Source organism: Scomber scombrus, chromosome 7 (genome assembly GCF_963691925.1).
Source record: "Scomber scombrus chromosome 7, fScoSco1.1, whole genome shotgun sequence".
Lineage (NCBI taxonomy): Eukaryota > Metazoa > Chordata > Actinopteri > Scombriformes > Scombridae > Scomber > Scomber scombrus.
Window position 1 is genome coordinate 15498650 of NC_084976.1, and position 21585 is coordinate 15520234.

General features: G+C 38.9%; 1 protein-coding gene across 1 annotated transcript; it reads left to right on the forward strand.

Moving 5' to 3' along the window:
• The first annotated feature begins 371 nt into the window (after window positions 1-371).
• twist1b (twist family bHLH transcription factor 1b) lies at window positions 372-1132 on the forward strand. Its single transcript, XM_062422806.1, has 2 exons — window positions 372-904; window positions 1107-1132. Exon 1 carries the CDS (start codon window positions 372-374, stop codon window positions 876-878), a length of 507 nt encoding a protein of 168 aa, XP_062278790.1. The 3' UTR covers window positions 879-904; window positions 1107-1132.
• The last annotated feature ends 20453 nt before the right edge of the window (window positions 1133-21585 follow it).

Here is a 21585-nt window from a genome sequence, read left to right on the forward strand (position 1 = left end):
ATAAAGAAAAGAAATCGTATTAACATGATGACTAGTATGCTTTTATAATAACAGTGACGTGAAATAGCAGCACTTCACTGACTTTCTATGAAGAGCTTTTGTGATTGTTCCTTTTATGCGCCCACCCCTCGCCTCACGTAATTCATCTTCTTGGCCAATCCTGTCCCTCCCCAAAAAGTTTGCGCCATGCAGCCTATAAGAACTGCCTAAGTTTCTCAAGTATCAGAGAAGGCTTGTCCTCCCAGAGATCCATCTATGGATACTTTGGTGTCTTCAGAGCCAGAGAGACCTACAGGTGGACTTGTCTGTTGACTTCATGAGAGGGAAATTATTTTTTGGACACATTCTGGCTGCCATATACTCAAGTGGAGATGTCTGAGGAAAATATGGGGGAAGAGTCGAGCAGCCCCCCTGGCTCTCCTGTGGACAGCCTGAGCAACAGCGAGGGGGAGCTGGACATACAGCCGAAGAGATGTGGGAGGAAGAGGAGACCGAGCAGGAAAAACGGGGAGGACTCAGATAGCCCTACCCCTGGGAAAAGAGGGAAGAAGTCCAGCAGCAGCAGCCCCCAGTCTTTCGAGGATCTCCAGACGCAGCGGGTCATGGCCAACGTCCGGGAGCGCCAGAGGACCCAATCTCTCAACGAGGCGTTCACATCTTTGCGGAAAATTATTCCCACTTTGCCCTCGGACAAACTCAGCAAAATACAGACCCTAAAACTTGCATCCAGATACATCGACTTCCTCTACCAGGTGTTGCAGAGCGACGAGCTGGACTCCAAAATGTCAAGTTGTAGTTATGTGGCGCATGAGAGGCTGAGCTATGCCTTCTCTGTGTGGAGGATGGAGGGCGCTTGGTCCATGTCAACATCTCACTAACATCTGGAGAAATTATGCCCAAAATGGTACGCTTACTTTTCCAACGAAAATGCATGATCCAAGACTTAAAATGTGGAAAAACAACACATCAGAAAATGTTTTTAATGGCTGTCCTGATCTCTAATACAACCAAAATGGTCCCACAACACTAAACCTGTTTTATTTTTTTTCTGCTTCTGTACTTTTCTGCACAATTTAGTGACAATTTACCCCTTGTCTGACCTACAGGTGACTGCTGATTATCAAGTTCTGACGGGACAAATCTGGAGTCCAATGCTGGATACATGGGATCACTCTATTTAAACCAAAGACGACAGAGGCTCTGGGGATCTTTCTTTTTTTTGCATTTTGCTAAGGCCCGATGGGGACTTGCATCCGTGTGTTATCTTCACACATACACACCCTTCTGATGTGGTTTCATGTTGTTGACGAAGAATGTTGAAAATATCATGTTTTCTTTGAAAATATTTTTTTTGAATACATGCCTTTGGACTTATTTCAGTGGAGGTCAAAGTGCATGGAAGTCTCAGTTTTAGTTTTATGTGTGTGTGCGTGTGTGAGACTCAACTGGTGGTGAAGCTCACATTATTACTGCAGGCTGACTTTGTGGATCGAACCTGTGCATAAAAAATATTTTCAGAATACATTTATTTATTTATTGCTGAAACGTGTTACATTGAGGAATAGATCCTCTGTCTGAAATACAAATACATTCCTATTTTTTATTATCATTTTTTTGGTAAATGTTTGTATATTTTTTTGCATTAAAGAAAATGACAATGGACAATTTGCCTGTGACTTTCCTTTTTAAAAAGTTGTTAATCTATTGTAAAGAAATTTCTACAAATGTCAACAACAGCTGAGTATTAAAATACTGTTATGGCTGGAAAACTTAAATTCCGTATTGGAATGACAACAAACAGCTGCATGCATGTATTAAGTGAACTATAGTTCACATCAGATTTAATGATAAAAGCTTCCACTATCGCTTCAGTCACTTGGGAAAACAAACGGAGTTATTATTGGCTGCAGTGAAAGTTTTAGAGAAAATGCACTTTGTGGGGGTTTTTTAAATCACACATCCAAAAAGTAAGAACAGTATTTGATAAATCCCTCTCGCCATTTAAAAGTACAACTATTTCAAGAGAAAGCCAGTGTTCACACATCACTAAAATAAAAAAAATCACGTGTAGAGTAGAAATAAATTTTAATTAAATTAACATAATCTTACCTGGTACTCTGGTGTGTTTTTCTCTCACACTTTCACTTTTCCTGGATTTGTGTACAGTTAGTTGGATTAAGGACTGAACTCACCACTATAAATAAATAAATGATACCGAGGTCATATCAACCTGCTATTAGACCCATGTTACAGTCTCTCTCCAGATGTCAGATACTTTAGGGTATACTTCTGAATTTTTCTCAATGCAGACACCAAACTAACGTTTTTTAAATCATTTTTATTGCAGTACAAACACGGCTGCAATGTGAATTTATGATCATGAAATATAACACAACAACCAAAACACAATTGGGGTGATTTTACTTGCTGTATTAGCAATAATCCCTCGAGATCTTGCAATTCTCCAACTCGACCCATATAATAAAATAATAGATAATGCGTTAGCGCACTGAAGCATTGAGAGGTATTCCCGATTATTGTCACTAAATAAATCTTTCATACTGTTGTCGTTGTGTGTGATTGATCTCAGTGATCTGGGAAAGTGTTTCTCACTGTCCAAATCAAAGCGTGAGCCCGTTTGAAGGTGTATAATTGGCTTGCAAGGCATGTATGGAATTCCCAGATGTCTATGAAATTTAAGGAGGCCGCAGGTATGAGCTGTAGGTCCACATGGAGGCTTTTCTCACTGAGAGCTTTTGGGCATTTGCCTAATGATCAGCAAACTTTTCAATTTAAGGGTTTTCATTTAATGCAGCTAAATATACATAGGCGTACTACTTGCAAGTTGTAGTATTTTCATGACATGTATGTCACAAAAGTTCAGGTTTTTAAAACAATTTCCAAATCTTACGCAATGCAATAGCCTTAAATAAGTTTCCTCTCCCTTTTTTTCAGACGACAGGAGTTGGCAATTGACACGATGCAGAGGCACAGAATGAAACCTATTTAGAACAGATGTTAGTATTTTTTAAAAAGTCACGTGAAATGAGCAGATGTTCAGACTGTGCAGAGATTCGCCGTGCAGTGCATTTCTCTGCAGAGAGAGAGAGCTCGGAGCAGCTTTCCTTCTCACAAAGACTCGAACCAAGTCTGCCTGTGTCCAGATCATCCGGTAGGTTTGATTAAAAAAGGGATTTTTACAAAGGGGCCACCTGCTGTTCTTCTATTGAAGACATTGACTGACGGCACCGAGAAAAAAGGAAAAAGGTAGGCAATCAGGAAAGTTAGTCAGTCTGCATGTATGTACTAGCTGTGTAAAACCTGCTCATAAAAAACTAGATTATTTGGCTGTGAGATGATGTGTGAAGATCAGGATGCTTTTAAAGTGTCCCAATTCTAAAGGGCCTACTGCAGTCAACATTTCGGATAGTGTGTGTGTGTGTGTGTGTGTGTGTGTGTGTGTGTGTGTGTGTGTGTGTGTGTGTGTGTGTGTGTGTGTGTGTGTGTGTGTGTGTGTGTGTTCTTGAATGTGTGTGTTCTTGAATGTGTGTGTTTTGGGGAGAAGTAGGAGGCTCAAAATAGGCGAGCAACTGACGAGAATGTATCATCCTGCTATTTGGAGAGAAAAAATAGAAATGCATGACAGATAAAAAACCCCCGACTGAGATCTCTGGACTGTTGTGTTAGACATACAACATACATGAGCAATAAGATAAATATATTTCTTTTACTTCAAACAAACTTCATTCTTAGTTTCGTTATTAAATGTTTCCATATGAGGAAACTATTAATTTGCTCTTATATCTTTGTGCGTCTTATACCTACAACTTATCTTATTATGTAATATTAATATATTTGTTCTGTTAGAGATTAGTTGTCTTAGAGATTTTAATTAAAACCAACATTATTATTATTATTATTATTATTATTATTATTATTATTATTATTATTATTATTATTATTATTATGTTACATTGACTAATGCAAACAATACTTGACTTATAATATAATAATGGACCTTGCTGTAGACGGTGGTGCCTTGCGCTAAAATTAAAATTATTCTACTTGTTTTTAAAGTGTTTTACAACCTAATCTCTCGGTTCTATAACCGGACTTTGCAGTTCATTTACGTATGTCTGCAGCAGGTGGTGTATCACGTCACACAGGTTATTCATATATAGATTACGATGACAGATTTATTATTTTTCCCTCTTATTAAACTATTTTTAATTATTTCAAGTTTTGTCCTGGTTGAAGAACAGCCTATTGTTATCAATTATGTGCATTTGTAAAATCTTTACTTTATTCTTTTTTTTTCCAAGTGAAGCTCACATGACAAAACCGAAGTAGTGCAATTGATCATTTATGCCAATTGAGCTAATTAGAATATATTATAAATTATACAATTTCTACTTGAGAAAGCTTAAGTTTGTTATACTTTCTGGTGTCAATCTGTTCATCAGGAAAGAGCAGGTGCAGACTTTGCCGCCTTGTGATTTTTATGTGGAAACTCCAGATTTTCCAGTTTGAGTCTCAATGAAAAACGAAAAGTCTTCTGGTGTGAGATTAAACTTTTTCAGGCCCACACACAGTTTCATCCACCGGTTTAACAATGGCCACAGAACGTGAATATTAAGTACAGGAGTAGCTGAGCTGCATGGAGACTAGAGCGGCGTGGAGGACTGTACTTCAGAGGGGAGGCTAAACAGAAACAGACGGCATACAGTGCATACCTCCTGCATCTGGAGTCTGCTGATTGTTTGAATATATTAACATCTATAATGCAGCTCTTTGTTGAGAGGACATTTTATTTAATACACATGTGAGAAGTCAGATCAGTTGCTGTCCTCAAAAAAACACTTGATTGAAAGCAGCCATACTGTACAACAGAAACTTCAAATGCATGTGACACTATGTGACTGATAAAAATGTCATAAGATCTGAACTTTTGGTGCAATATGTAACATACTGTGTGATTATCTTTATTATAGCAACTGCAGTCACTGCTGGTAATTATAATTAAAAATAATAATATTTGATTGGAAGTGGGACAGTAATATGAAGACATATATTATAATCAATGATTTTTGCTCACTCTCTTCCCCCCTGCAGCTGTCAGTATGTCTTGGGTCCACTAGCCCTTATATCGCTGCTGAAAATGAGCTGCTATACCTGCAGTTTTTTCACTTGTCAGTAGAGAGCTGGCATCACATTATGAATAATTGTGCATCAAAGAATAAGAGATTTCCACAGGGTTGCAACCTTATTTGCAACCTTAGTCTTAACCTAATTTGATTTACTTTTTTTTTTTAAACTGATCAGGAAAAAACAACCAATTTAGGAGAAAAATGACACATTTTTGTAATGTTTCAGTTGCTCTGTCACCAGATGTCTAGTGCTGGAGCGTAAAGTGTGCTGCTGCAATATGATGAATTAGTTTGCCTGTGAATTAAAGTGAAAATTTAGCTGTAGATGTAAAAGTTAACTTCAAGTCCAGGATGAGAATCCTCACTTAAATCAAACTAATGCAACCATGGACAACTGTATTTATTTTATGTACAAGTGCAGGTGTATCTCTGATAATAACAGAGTTGAAGACCCAACCCAAAATATGTTACTTTCGCTGCTCTGATGAAAGGAAAGTCATTTATACAAAGTTCAAAAAGTTATGAAAGTTTTACAGACTTCCATATCTCAATATCAGTACCAATATCAAGCAATGTCATCATCATCAATGTCAAAATCCATATTGCTTATAAAAAGGCAAATTACACTATTGATAGTCTACTACACTTTCTTATATTGAGAGAGTTGTTGAATCTTAACACATTAATCAAGCTGATCAGTATCACTGCAGCAATACTGTGTGAATTTAAAGACATCTTAAATCAGTTTGAGCCTTAACAGCTAACTAACTTGGCATGAGGGTTTAAGGAGTTTCATGCCAAAAAAACCCATTTCTGTGCAGGCTCAGCAGCTTTTGATGTTTAAATAACGCACACACCTGCAGTACACTTACGTGATTTATGTAAACATATGAGAACAAAACAGTCAGAGGAATGACAGGGTTGATGATTTGGCTGCAAAGATATTTGGAAAAATTATTGACTGAAAGTACTTTTTTGTTGATTTACTGATTACTGCTCGTGCTTTCAAGCAAAATTAAACTGCATTATTTACTTCTTAGTTTCCTAATTTGTTTAGATTTTGTACTTTTGTGTTTAACAATGAATGTGGACTTGCAGGGAATCTGTAGAAATGAGACCAAAAACCTCAGTGTTGAATACACTTTTTTTCCTTCCTTTGTCAGACAGAAATTTTTATCCTGAGATCACATAACAATATAAAGTTTTTGTCTGCAAATCTTTGTGGCTTTAGAGGTAAATGATCTATGTCCGAGTTGAAACATTATTTTTTGATATATTTAGATAGAAGCAGACTTGTATGCCTCTGGCAGTTTGAGAAAATGTTAAATGGATGCTTGTTTAAATCTGGTTGAAGGCTTGTAGACACACACCATGTTTAAGTTGGCAAATTACAGATTTCAACTCAAAATGTGAAGCCATAACGGTCAGCGTTTCATCACAGTGAAAGGCACACTGGTCATGAGGAATGACGCCATGATTTAGGCATGCAATCATGATTGCATACAGGACCAGAAATGTCCTTTCATACACGTCCAAAGGGCACAATCCGAACGTGCGCACCTTCTGTTTAGCCTTTGTTGCGTGTGATGTGTGCCACCCAGGCTGCGGACAAGACACGGATCAGTGTGTTTTAGGGGAATACACAATGATGTCACAGACAGGAAAAGGCTGGAAAAGGCTTGGTACCTTTTGGAATTGGCCGGATCCCCATTAGCTCAGTAGAAAAGCTGTAATAATAAACAGGCAATCAGAAGGCAGCATGAGCGTACACAAAGACATTGCAAAACTTTGCAGATAATAAAAGCAGATTTTTCACTCGAGGGGGATGATTATTTGTGTTCTTCAGTTGTCCATAAATAGAGGGCCTCTCACAGGAAGTATAAACATACAGATGAAGTGGAGGGCAGTTGTAGTCCAACGCAGTGATTTCAAACATTCCTGTTTATGTTCAATCAAGATGGAGTATGACTGTAGCCCTGGTTTGAGCATGAAATACAAAGGATTATTTTCTGAGGGAAGAGGGGAAAAGAATCCCTCACTGCAGAATGTAAACTGTTTGATGAGTGTTTCACTCATTTTGGAAACTGAGCCACACATCTAGTAAAGCTCATAAAGCACATACGTTAGTTCCCATGAGTAAAGTCCTAAAACACAGAAAAATACAAATATTTTCAAACTATTACAAATATATATAATACTAAATATAATATACTACCATGAACATGAGTGTGACGTGATATAAACGTTTCGGAAAACCTCAACTAAAGCGACCTCCTCCTGGATGTGAATAGAGGCAGAAAACAATTTGTCCCTTATTGAGGCACAGAGTAAAACATGCAGTCCTGTTGTATTGCCCGGGGGGTCAACAAGTCTCTAATGATGCAGCGTCTCCTGCTCCTGTTCCTGAGGGCGCTCCATTCCCTGGGTATTAATCCCATTGCCTTCATTAACCTGGTGGCCCACCAGTTGCACCAACACTGAACACCAGGACCCTAATGTCACACTGATAATTGATGTGTTGTTACCTAGAGTTACAATGATCTCCTTATTCCTCCTGCACCACGTCAAACCCTTTATTCTTATCCACTTAAGTGAATTCTTAGCTGGCAGCAGCTTTAGGTGAAAGAAGAAAATCCAATTGACCATCACAGGAAACCCTTGTTCTTACAGACTGTGGCAGTCTTTTCTTTCAGTCAAATAAAGAGGAATATGTACAACACACAAGCTCTTTGCAGTTTTCAACAGCTACAATATTAAGTGATCCACAAAAATGCAGAACCAATCTGCACTGATTTAAGTCATGTCATTCATCAAGATATTATGATGCCAACTCAAATTTTCATCATCCCTGCAAATGTTTCTCAGTGGAACTGAAGAAGGCATTTGTGTCGTTGTTCTTGAATTGCTCACACAAAAAATAAATAATGTATAATGACTCAAAAACAGATATAATCTGCTGCTAATTCCCAAATATTATAAATGCAACCTAACACTTCTTTATTTGCAGAAAAGGAAATAACTGGTTGAACTGCTGATGGAGAACAGTGTGAATGAAATCTGTATTCTGTTATGTACTGTATAAAGAATTCATTTATTTCAGTGAAAAACTTTCTCATGTAAAAATGATGACTCGAGGTGAAAATACTTCTTTAGTCATATGTGTTGCTTTTAGGCAAATTCTCACCTGGCTTTTATGGTCTGTAAGTTATGTCTTATCATGTGTTTCCTCACATCCAAACAGTGGCGTCGGTGCATGATGCTGACTCTTCACACGTGGCGTCAGGATCCCTCACTCCACTAACAGAGGAGCCACCTGGTGACCAAGAAAATAACATCATGGGCAGCAACAGTAACAATATGAAAAACATGTTTGCTGTATGATTAGCTTCTGTATAATTAGCTACATGGTTGTGTAGCTGATAAAAATAAGATTTTTTGATTTTTTTTTTTTTTACTGATAATCCATCTTTATTGCCTTTTTGGACTATGCATTTTTTTTATCAAATGTTATTATAAGGTATAAAAATAGTTAATTTACAAGTTTTAATATTGCTTTCTAGCTAATCTTGCAACCCTGATGCAGATCTAGCTGATAAATGACATAAAAACACAATTACAACGAATACATTCCTAGATATAAAAATGAAAAACTGCAAGTTATGCAGCCTTCCTTGACAGCCTGCGCTGTTATTAGAGATAAACTATTATAATGGTGGAGTGTCCCTGTCTGTATTGTGGTTCCTGCATGAGACCACATTAAGAACCAGCAGATAATCTCATTGTAGGACAACATAAACTTCATCTTATCTGCTCTATCTGCATGTCATCATGGTACTGGTTTCGTCCTCCACAATAAAGGACCGGCTGTTTGTGACCTTAGTGCTAAATCAAGTTCAAAGAGGACCACTGGTGTTTGGCAGATAGTTTTACACAAGGGCAGCGGGAGAACCGCGTGTTTGGTCAACCTCTGGCTCCCCCTTTGATTCGCAGCTCTCTGTGACCCCTGGCAGAGCGACACCACTTAAGGCTCTTCATTCAGCCACACTGGTCAGCCTGATAAGATCTGGGTGCTAAATGACTTGACTTTCAGTCTCTGTTCAGTTAACCAAATTATTTTGACGACTTTAGCTTTTCCACACAAAAGTTACACCCCTTGTATATACAATTAAGAAATTCTTCAACATCACATAGAGCAGCCTGTAGTCTGATAAAACAGAAAATTGATAAGTAGTAGAGTAGTTGGATTGTTGAGAAATGAGTCCACATAAGTCCAGTCTGTTACTGAAAAACCATTTTATCCAGACTATTATTAAGTCCATAGTGATCATAGACAGAGATTGACTCATTTTACTTTTTCTGAGGAAAAACATGTCTGAGTTATGTTGGGAGTTATTTTATTTAATTGATACCTCAAATATTACTGCATGATTGTGTAAAATTGTCTTTTGCATGACTTCAGTGGTTGGCATGTGTTTCTTTTCAGGTTTCTTTTAACCCAAAGTATATAAAAAAGGAAATAAAACTTAAACAATTCAAATCCTTGTTTATCATTCACAGGACCTACTTTGATGCAGTTGATTGGCAGCTTTTGCCTTTTAAAAATATACGAACAAGATGTCAGAGCCGCAGCATATCGTGTGAAAGCAGAAGTTTAGTCTGAGCCATGTTCTGCTGTTTTTGAACCAAATAGTCTGGTACTGGTGCTGCATTAGCAAAGAAATACATGCAGCACATTAACTTTCCACAGGCTACGTCTGAACACAACTGGAAACCCATCAGGGAAAACAGCGCTGTGTTTATTTTGTATTACAAGTGTATTATCACATTAGGAGAGTGAATAATGTATTATGATTAGATTGCTGTTTTCTTAGGACAAAACTCAAAGTATTAATAAAATAATACTCATACTGAAGCAGGAGAGAGCCTGATTATTTCACAATACATGAACTTCCATTTGCTTTTTATTGGGTAGAGAATAGACAGGGTCTTGAATGCTCAGAAAGAAAAAAGGACAGTAACACCCTTTTAAAAGTGGTGTAAAGTTAGCACGACATTGAAAAATAGCAACATCTAATACGTCAGAGGCTCTTTTGTCTAACCTTGGCAAAAATACAGTGAAACTCTGCAGAAAGTTGGAGTGTTGACTGTCCTTGGAGACATATATGTTTACTGTGAGTAAGCAGTTCCCGAAATGTTGAATAAAACAGTTAGTATTAGATTTATGTGTTGCAGGGAGTCACCTTTTCTCAGATGCATACATTTGCTCTCTTGTATTCATATTATGTGTTATTTTGGTTCATTTCTCTGACCTTTAACACTTGCCCCAGAGAGATGCAAATACCCAAAGAACATAATGGTTCCCTTCCTGTGTAAAAACTAGGCCGTAAAGGCAGATAATTAGGGTTGTCATGACAACGGGGTCCAGCAGGCTGTCGGTGCCATGATCGCTCACAGAACTTCAAACGGTATCAAAGCTGCAACCAGGGCTGGTACCCGAGCTCTGGTTTGAATTAGGGACCGACTTCCAAAGTCTCTCTTCAAATTCATGATCAATATGAAACACCCCCGTCAAAAAAGGAGAAAAGGGAGAAAAGGGCCCAGCTAGTCCTGGTCCAGACAGACCTAGCGATCTGGATTTCATTAGAGACAATTGTCTTATCTGTTTCATCTCAATGCTGCCCCAAGGGTTGGCAGGCACACCAGTGGGCTCTTTGCAGTTTGAGAAAGCCTGCAGCCAGCCAGAGGCCTGTGGATCAGGTCATTAAAAGACTCCTGCCCCTGCTGCTAGTGATAAAATATTTTCATGCTTTTGTAAATAGATTTTCTTCTTTCAACCCCACAGGACATAAAAAACACAACTTTTCTTCTCTGGATAGCCCAGAATTAGGATGTCCTAAATTTTTAAAGGAGTCTGCCAAAACAGTGTTAGTTTTGCTCACAGGTGAAGCTGCGTGAGCGTGGTCCCCACTTCTGCTGATTTTGTCTTTCCGACCTGTTAGCTGTTCTTCATCATCAACAACGTGGAGCCTGATTGCTCAAGTGCCCAGTCAGCTTGGTAAGGCTTGTGCCTCGGCATATGGCACCGACACCTGTCAAAGCAGCATGTATGGTACAATTATAGTCTTAACTGCGCTACTCTTCACTAAAAGATTCCACTCTAAAAATAATATGATGTAGTAATGCTCTCTAATATTTGCTATTAAAGGAATATTTCTTGCAAATAGTTAGAGAAGACAAATACCAATCTAATGTTTATATGGTTAATATGAAGCTACAGTCAGCAGCTGGTTAGCTCAGCTCAGCTTAGCATAAAGACTGTAAGCAGAGGGAAAGAGCTAGTTCTGTACAAAGGTTGACAAAATCCACCCGCACCTCTATGGCCAACCCTGTCCCTATAAATTAAATGTATATACTACTAATTTGAAACAGAAAATACATTAGCAAGGAATCCCCCCCTGAATTGCATATTTTTCTATCAGTATAATTAGGAAACATGAATTCCTGGCAAGTCAATTTGCTGCTGAATGTAACTGCAATTCATTTGTTGACAGGGTAGGATTTATTTTCCAACCATATCTGCTATTGCAATACAATACCTGTTCATTTAACTAACAGTTAGAGTTGGTGTTTGTTTGGTGGACTTTTTTATCTTTTGCTAGAGCCAGGCTAGCTGTTTCCTGTCTTTGTGCTAAGCTAAGCTAAGCTAAGCTAACCAGCTGCTGGCTGTAGCTTTACATATTATGGACAAATGAGAGTGTAGTATTGATCTTCTCCTCTAACTCTCGACAAAAAGGCGAATAATAGTATATCGCCAAAATGTCAAACTTTTAAACCTTTAAATTGAGTGGCTTAGGCTCAACGACCAGCAGTTGTTCCTTTTGTGAGATGTGGGCAGAAGGGACAATTTAGGTTATTTGGTACTGGTATAATTTGGCTCGGAATATACTGCTACTTATTCAAGGAAGGGATGCCCTTTGTGGTTAAAGGGGGGGGGGCAGCAAAGGAGTAGAGAGGGATATGAGGCCCAGGACCTGGAGCTGAAATTGAGAACCCTCCTCATCAGGGGTTAGGGATCATGGGCAGAGACTTCCCTTCATCACAGCCAAGCTGGGAAATGCAGAGGACAGCAGGGGTCAACCCAGACAGCCCGCTGTGTGCCGTTACCATGGCAAACATCCCAAGGGCCAAAGAAAATAGATGACAAGTACAATAATATGGTGTAATCACAAAGGTCATTGGCCTGCAATGCTCTGCCTCCACTCCTAAGGCCGCATACTCTCAAAAAGTTGAAAAAAGTCTGTACTTTAAGGGAAAATTACTCAGTAATGTGGTCATTTTTTCTCCATGCCTCTAGAAATCAGGAAACCTTGAGGGACATGCTCGAGAGACTCTCCATGAGCAGCCACTGAGAGATTCCAGTCCACTTCCACTGCGAGATATTTACTTTCCGGCTCTTTGTACTGGGTGCCCTGCAGATGGAATCTCGCATCCTCTTTAAGGGGGACATTTTATGACTTATTAACTGTCAACAGTTCATAACCTCTGAGGAGCTTTAAACTTTCTCCTGTGGTCGCATAAGAAATGCCAGTGTTTGATTTGGACTGGGAATATATTTGAATGTTTTTGCTCTTCTCCACCGTGCATGCAAGTGCAACAAAATACTCAAATCAGCTTCAATATCAGATCATCATGTCAAGATAAGGATAATAATGTGTTCACTTTGTTTGGAAATTACAGAAGGCATAGTGTGGATTTATTGTCCAAGAATACAGTTAATCACAACAGAAAAAACACACTGAGGAGACAAATCAAGCAACAAAGAATGCCTAGTGATGATACAATCCTGCAAATATTTCATTACTGCTATCCCCAAAAATAATAAGGATGATGAGATTTTTGGAGCAGGTGAAAAATTCTCCTCATCTAAGGACCAAAACTCATTTTATTTTCGACTTCTTTTTTTTCTTCATTGGGCTATATCATAGTTATATTTGCACTCGAGAAATGGTGTCAGCGGTGTGACTAAATCATTTATCACAAGCCAAAAACAACCAGGATGAATAATTGAGTCCAGATGTAGCTGATTCAAGCTAGATACCAGGGTTCATTTCCTGTCTGTGCTTTGTAAGACAACCTATTACACCTCCCAGGCAGCTGCTGGGTATTGGCCCAGCCTGAATATCAACACTACTCAGGTGTCAGTGCAAGAATCACACAACACACACAAATGCAAGTCTCCTATTTTTAAGCTATATACTCAATCACTGTCAGATACTAAAGGATTATACTGTGCTTTGTGTAACTGTGTGCCCTGTTTTATCATTTTCTAATGATAGTCAGACATCCATTAACACATATTAACCCTAATTAACAATGGTGGAATGTAGCATGTACTCAAGTGCCGTACTTTAGTAAAATGTTGACGTCCTTGTACTTCACTTTGAGTACTTGACTACATTACAAATATTGTACTTTTTACTTCACTACATTTATCTTACAGCTATAATTACTTATATTGAAGATTTTACACACAAAAGATATGATCAGCTGATATGATATAATTTGTTCCAACATATACAACTACCTAATATTGTACAAAGAAAATTGATATTAGCTGTGCCTCAACCAGCTAAAATATTCAAATGCTGCTTTAACTTTAATGCCTAAGTAGTTTGAAATCAATAATAAATGACACTCTGATGGGGGTTGTATGTTGCCTCGTGAGTACTTTCACTTTTGAAATTTAAAGTATTTGCGGTTACTACTTTTAAACTTGTGTAAAATTTTAAGTGCAGGACTTTTACCTGCGTTTTTATAGTGTGGTGTTGCTACTTTTACTCAAAGATATCACTATTAACTTTCAATTCATCAGTGTTATCCCAAAAAGTACTGTATAATGTGGATTTCAGACAAGGCGGCATGGTCAGGTATGCTACGCAGTTATGACAAAATAAAAATATAATATATAATATAACACAAAGGATACACATTGTGACACACGTTCATACACTTGCACGCAGTAGCAGTTGCCTTGTTTATTTTATATGCTAAAAGATCTGGGAGGCCATAACTCTTTGGCTGCCTTAAAAGCGTTCTCTTCCGGCCCTTTGGGCCCATGTGGTAGTAATTAAGTTCTTTGGCTCGGCCATGCAGGTGACTGACATTGTGTGACCACTCCTCAGCACCCATGCATGTGCTAATGAAGCAGAGTTCCCTGGTTGTCTTTTTTTATAAAGAGAGAGATATGTAGTTTTATGTTTAGTTGCCTCCCTTTGACCACTTTGACAGTCACCAGTTACACAATGCACTGTATCTGTTGAATGTTTGGCGACTTGAGCGTTGGTATTTTCTACTCTTTTTTTAGTGGAGAACCTGGTTCTGCTCAGATTTAGAGTGAAACAAAGTTGCATTTGCAGGTGGGAACAACTCTGTTGTCCTTCAAACTGAGCTGTGTTATTCATGTTCTCACTGAAACCTGTATCCATCCATTTCAGCATGAATTGCATGCCAGTTTCAAAACAAATAAACACCAGCAACGGAGGTTTCTATGGTCAAAATCAATCTGTGCAGGGATGTCAGGATTGTTTGGAAGAAAAGGTAAATAGTGAAGTGGAGTGGCCTACAGACTTTAATGTAATGTTTACACTGTAATTAGTCTTTGCAGAATGAGATTCCTGACAGAAGGGCTGAGACGGCGTGGCATGATAAAATAAACTCTAAACAGCACTGTTTCAAGACATACTCCATGGGCCGTAAACCAAGACAGCCTCCACAGACTACAACCACCCCTCTCTAATTTTCAAAATGGGTGGTCGTATTTTTTCTCCATCTCGCTCTCACTCATTCTTTGTCTTCCTTTTTCACTCCAACTTCTTCCTTTTTCTTTATTGTTCTCCCTGTGTTTATGCCATTCTCTTGACTTCTTTGCATTTTCCTTCCTTTTCTGTCCCTCCGAGTGTTTGTCCCGCAGCTTCCTGCTCCCTCCCATCCAGAGTGAACCCTGGTTGGAGCTTCAACTTCCAGCTCTCTGCAGGCCACTCCGGACTCTGACTTGATGACACAGTCTAAAGCCATGCGTGCAGAAAGGGGGGACGACTGGGGCTCATTCAGAACTGTGTCACTGTCCACCTGAGCAAACAGAGTCTCGAGGAAGCAGAGAGAGAGAGAGAGAAGGGCGGGGGAGAAACTGGTAGGGAGACCAGGAACCAATTGGTAAGGGAGGTCTGGCAGAGTGACAGCCAATGTACAATAACATTAGTCTTCCGCTTTGGCCCAACGAGCACTCCTTCTGGACACAAATTTGCCACAACGTTTCTTCTTATTCTTTTTTTTTCTTTCTTCTCTTTTTTTTGCATGGGGCTCCTTCCAATGGAAACACATTCTTGTCATGCCTCACTGCTCTTCCCTGTTTAGATTTCTCATTACAAACAGCATTACACGCATGGGCTGGAGCTGGCCAGAGCACAAGCCAGAGAGAGGCCGGGGACCTCAGTCCTCCACAGCCTCCAGGAGAGAGATGATGGAGCTGGGTCCATCATATGGAGACACAAACCCCAGAATCAAATGCATCCATTAGTTCACAGGGAAAGAGAAATGAGCTGTATGTCCATCATGAGGTAAAAAAAACGTTTTTTGGCAAACATAACTTGCATTGAACTCCAAACATTCTGTAGCTGCCTTCTCTTATTGCAAAACTTCAAATAAAACAGAAAAGAAAAGTTGGGAAATTTCAAAAATGTTCCTTTGATATTAAACTGTCATGATAACCGCCAGTCCATCTTTGATTTTGAAACCTCCCTGTTATGTTGGGATATGACGAACCCCCAATTTCCATCTAGACGATTTATGATTATGAAGTGGAGCTGCCTCACAGGATACCAAAACTTTATGGAAAGCAGACCTCCATCTTTCTCCCCGCACTCTCTCATCTCCGTCCAAGCACAGCAACAGAGGACTGGAGCTGCCATGACTCCCCAGGCTGTCTGGGTATTGTTGACTGACACCTGACTATGTTTATTAGTGTAAAAAAGTGGAGTTACAACACAACAGCCGTGCGAAAACAATGCTGAAGGTGAGGGGTGCATGGCAGTAATAGCTCAAGATCTGCATGGTTTCAGTAATCACCACTGACTTCCTTGCATTTCCAAGTGAATAAGGAGATTTTCCTCATATAGCAACAAATAAGGTATAACCTAAACCTGTAACTCACAGTGGGTTTCACCTAATATAAAACCAAAAAAAGTTTCTTATTTTCATGAAGTTTCCATTTTCAAAACCCCATACAGCAAGAGTCCATCTTCTAATCATAAAATTAATGAGACTTTTGATACTCTTTACAGAGGAAACAGACAGTGATGTGTTACTGCCCTTCTCCTCTGTGTCAGCAGGAGCCTTGCAAACAATCTGCTCTCAATTTCTTCAAATCTGTGGCATCACACTCTGTACTGCTGCCAAGATGTAACTGATAACAGTGGACAAAATCTTTTGAAGATATTATATGATGTGGACATTCTTTCAAAGGAGACAGTCTTTTGTCTTTCATGTATAGATGTAGTTATTAGCCTGTACACGTGAATATTTATGTCCTCTTTTTATCTCAGATATGACAACAGAAGGAGTTTTTAAATTATTTAAAGAGCCGGTGAAGATAACGAAGAAATGTCAATCAAGCATCCTTGTCTCATAAAGTGTGGTATTACTCAGTGTGATAAACAGACAGTATATTCTGACTCCTTCAGATGTGGTTATCTCAGCTATAAAACATCAATCCACAAGAGCACTCTCAAGAAAATGTATTGTTTTTCTTATTTATGCAGCACATTAACCACAAAATGGCCCAAAAAAAAAAAATCTAGCTCCATAGACATGAGTGTAGTATCAAGCTTCTTGTCTAACTCTCAGCAAGAAAACAAGCATATTTCCCAAAATGTCGAACTACTCCTTTAAGCCCAGTGATTATATTGAAGATTCTACAATACACAAATCCACATATGTAAACACTTGAGTAATATTTGTGGTTTATTTTCACTCACTAATAAAGTGGCTGGGGAAGAAATTCCCCAAAAGAATGCAAGCTGTCCAACTTTGTGTTGTGAAGCCAGTGCTCAGACCAGGAATGAGAGAAAGTCGAGGCCACCTGTTTCCCAGTCACTTCTACTACACTCTTGGCATAATGCAGGCTTGTTCATGGCAGATTAACACCAGGCCATATGAGGTGGCAGTGCCAGCTGAACTTCAAAACATGAGGGGAACTGCCATTAACTTCAGTGTACCACAATTTGTGGCATCCTATGCATTTAAATCACATGATCCCCTCATGTAGATGGCGATTTCCCAACTTTGTCAAAAGAAATGCTCTGTCACGACTCTTAGCACCAGCGTGGGCATGCATTCCCATCTGGTCGGGTAACACATTCTTACATTACATTAGTAGTGCGTTATGTTCAGTCAACAACATGCCTACACTGTGCTGTTCTGTTAAAACTGTGATATAGCACTGTGGATCTGTCACAGTGCTGTTTCACAGTCTGGCTTCTCCCCAAACTGGTCACACAACATGAAATTGTGTAGTTCATTTCTCATTATGAATTATGTGAATTATACAGTGACTCTCCAGGGCACATCAAGAGGCTTCTAAAACTTTTTCAGAGCCCATATATTGTCCAGAACCATTGCTTCAAACTGAACAGTCCCTCAGGATCCCACAGTGGTTTCACACAGGGAAGATAAACAACATTTGCCAAACTGAAGCATAATTTAAATACACGGCTGCCTTAATTTGATTTGTCTGCTAGAAGAATAGAACTAACTAGCTCCATATATCAGACCATATGCTTTCATTTACAAACTTTGAACATAAAACTGGTTATAATCTATTTTGTTTAAGACTAAATGAATTGCTCAATTGCCTAAATCTTGAATCTCTGTTAATAAATCTGTAAAGATATCTCTAGAGCATACATTATGAGTTAGGTTTACATTTTCTTCCTTTAATTGGATATTCACAATTTGTAAACAATCATACAGTTATTGAATGATTTACAACACAGTAATAAAGGGATTTATGACACTACAATGACAATATAGATAATTCCAGAGAGAAAATTACGACAATAGTTGAACTCTTTGGATAACATTTTTAATGGGTTGGAGGATGGAAATGGTGGTCTGTCTCTCAATTGGTCAATTTATTCACCACTTGATCTCGATCTCAACATCGATGGATTACCATGAAATTTAGTACAGATAGCATGGATCAAAGAGGATGAATCCTTATCATTCATGACCAAATATCTGCCAAACAAATGACATTCAAATCAGTGTCTGTACATTGTTGCTAATTAGCAAACAGGCTAACACACTATGGTAAACATAGTAAACATTGAACCTGATGAATATTAACATCATTTTTCAGCCCAACAGAACCTATATCACTTCAGTGCTTCAAGGTGAATTTTATGAATGTCTTGGAGTATGAATTTCACATAGTAGCAGTACATTTAACACAAGGCCACCTGTAGCACGCATCAGTAATATCCTCTCTGCAGTGTATTTGAATGATGACGTTATTTGGAAATTGCACAGATGAGCAAACATGGCAGCAGCAACATTAATGGAGCTTGGAGCCCTGCTTTTCCCACTGTCTCCGGCCTGCTACTTAGTTGCACCAACACATGCCTCATGTATGCACACAGATGTTTCCCTCAGAGATTAGCCTGTGATATAGTGTGTAGTGGGAAGGACAATCAACTCCCTTGCATGCACATGCCTTGGAGACCTTTCCAGGGGCCCTTATTTTATTCTCTCAATATACAGTGATAATGAGAGAACCCTTAAACCCTCTTTGAAAAATACTTCCCCAGAGCAATTCTCCCTCAGGCTGCATTCCTCATATTTTTTGTCTTAAATCTGCTTAAATATCATAAAATATTATTAATGAAGCACAAACATTTCATAATATTTGGAAGTGTTGAAGACCCATTGAATGATAATTTATTTATTGAATGATAATGTACTTTGGAAGATTTTGGTGTTGACCTGAATATTTTTCAAGAACAATTTTTTCTTTGAAGCGTGAGGGTATTATGTGGAGCTTCACTCAGGCTATTATTATTGGCTTTTTGTGTTTCCTTTATGATTATGTCCTTAGTTATCACATATCATTTGCCATGCCGTGTAGATCACAAGACAAACCCCAGTGGTTGATGGTCACAAGCCACAAATGGCAAACTTTCAGAAGAACTGAGCTGGAACTCAAAATGGTCTCTTGGCATGGGCTTGCAGAAGAAATCACAAGTCTTACGAGCCTTCGGGGTGTCATTTTGCCCGGCGGTGCATTCAGGCAACACTTACAAACACGTCCTGTCCAACTATTTGGAGAGTTGCAGACTTGCTTTATGGGCTATGGACTGGCTGGTGTGAGGGAGGAGGCAGGCACGTAAAAGTGCCTGGTCACAGGAATCAAAGAGAGGAGACGGCATCCCAGGCATCTCACAGACAGGAGAGGCCAAGTTTGCCAATCCTGTTCCTTCAGTGGAGAGGCCACTTCCCTGGGTCACTGTGGTTCCTCAGTATCACCTATCAGCTAGGTTAATCAGTGGCTGAGATAAAGCAGCTCCTAAGGCCGGATGGTCTTTGAACACAGCAGGGGGAGAACTCCCCCAGGTCTCTTATCTCATTAAACTTGAAAAGGTATATTAATCCTTGAAAGGCTAAGATAACAGTATGGATGACACCAGTCAGGGAGAATGACACTGATATAAACACTATCTATGTTGGGTCATCAGTGTTTCATCTCAAGAGACAAGAGGAGAAGATGTGGAATTCTTCCACTGTTCTTGAAAAGATTCTTTTTAAAAAATGTTGTCTCCAATTGGTCAGTTTGTTTCTTGTGAAGAGATTACAAGTGGTATTAAAAGAAACAATATATATTCCATTCGTAAATGTAAAATGTTTTAAAGTACCGCCTGAATAGATTCAGTTTTTATATTTTAAATGCAGTTTCAGATGCATTTATCTTTGATTTAATGTGAAATGACAGGCACACAAGCCATCAAAGAAAGAAACTTTGGCCTCACAGACATCACACGCCGCAAAAGAATCCAACAGAAATTAGTTGACTGCACACCCATCTGACATCAGTCCTTTTTTTCTCCTTTCTTGTTTTTTAGGTGCACTTTTTCACACTAGGGTGCAAAACACTCTCCTCCTTTTGCTGCCAGCGCTACGCTGTCCTGCACCTCGAGCATGGTTAACAGCACATGGAAAGAAAAACACCACGTTGTACTACTGGAAGCCAGATTCATACAAATCTTGACATGCACACGAGAAAGCTGGAAAATTTCCTTTTTGTGCTGTTCTAGCTCTCTGTCATTTTCAACTTTGGTGGGCAGGATTTGAAATAGTAGAGGTTCATCCAACAAATGGCTTCCTCATTTATCTCAACATATGAGATGAACACATTTATGTCAAACTGTCAGTGGTTGAGTATGAAACCCAGTATTCATGTTAAATGATGTTCTGACCTATCATTAGGCGCTGCAGTGATAGCATAACATTAAACAAGTCCTTCCTATTAGATTTAGGCCCCTACTAATACACATAATTGATTATAGTAGAGGTATAGAGAGATAGGACTTCCTGGATTCCTGAAAAAATATACACACTGCAACTCACAACCATAGCTCACAACCTGAAAAGTGTTAGCAAGGTACTGTAGCTAAGTTAAAGTCTATCCATTGACCTATCCATTATCTCTACCTGCTTTATTCTCATTCAGTGTCCATGTACGTTAGAGGTGGAAACAACAGCTTTCAAATTAATCAACCTGTTACATATCATTTCAATTCTATGGGTGTTCAGTTGGTAATATTCTGACATATATTTGGTGCAAAATAAACTTGGTATCTAACATAGTTTTCACACACTGATCTATTAGATTTTCAGCACAGATGTGTTTGTTTTAGACCTCTGATATACTCATGAAATGAGTGCTAACATATCTTAAAGGCTGCAGCAAATCACCAAGTCCACTGACACAAAGGCCACTTCGATAGAGTGGGATTTTTGAGGATTGTATGGAGCCATGTCAGTCATGAAATTGTGCAATTATGGTAACAGAGCCTGTTACGTTGCGGCAACTTCAGGGGAGTTTCAGAAAATCATGCTGTGGAACCATGCATACAACAAGTCATTGTAGAAATAGATTTTCCGGTTTGTGATCTGATGAATTAAGAAGAGAACATTAGGATGAAAAAATACATTACGGGCAATGTCAGTCTTTTTTTCTTTTCTTTTCTTTCATTGTTCCAGCTGGGCGAGGTCATCAACAAAGGTAGCCAAATTTATAGGGAAACTCCATGTATTTAGTGGCATGTACTCAATTGGCCAACAGTGTGAGAGTCTTACCACAAAGACCACAAAGAATAAAGTTTCCACA

Excerpts from the sequence above, each read along its gene's own strand:
- twist1b (XM_062422806.1), top strand. The coding sequence starts at position 372 with ATGTCTGAGGAAAATATGGGGGAAGAGTCGAGCAGCCCCCCTGGCTCT.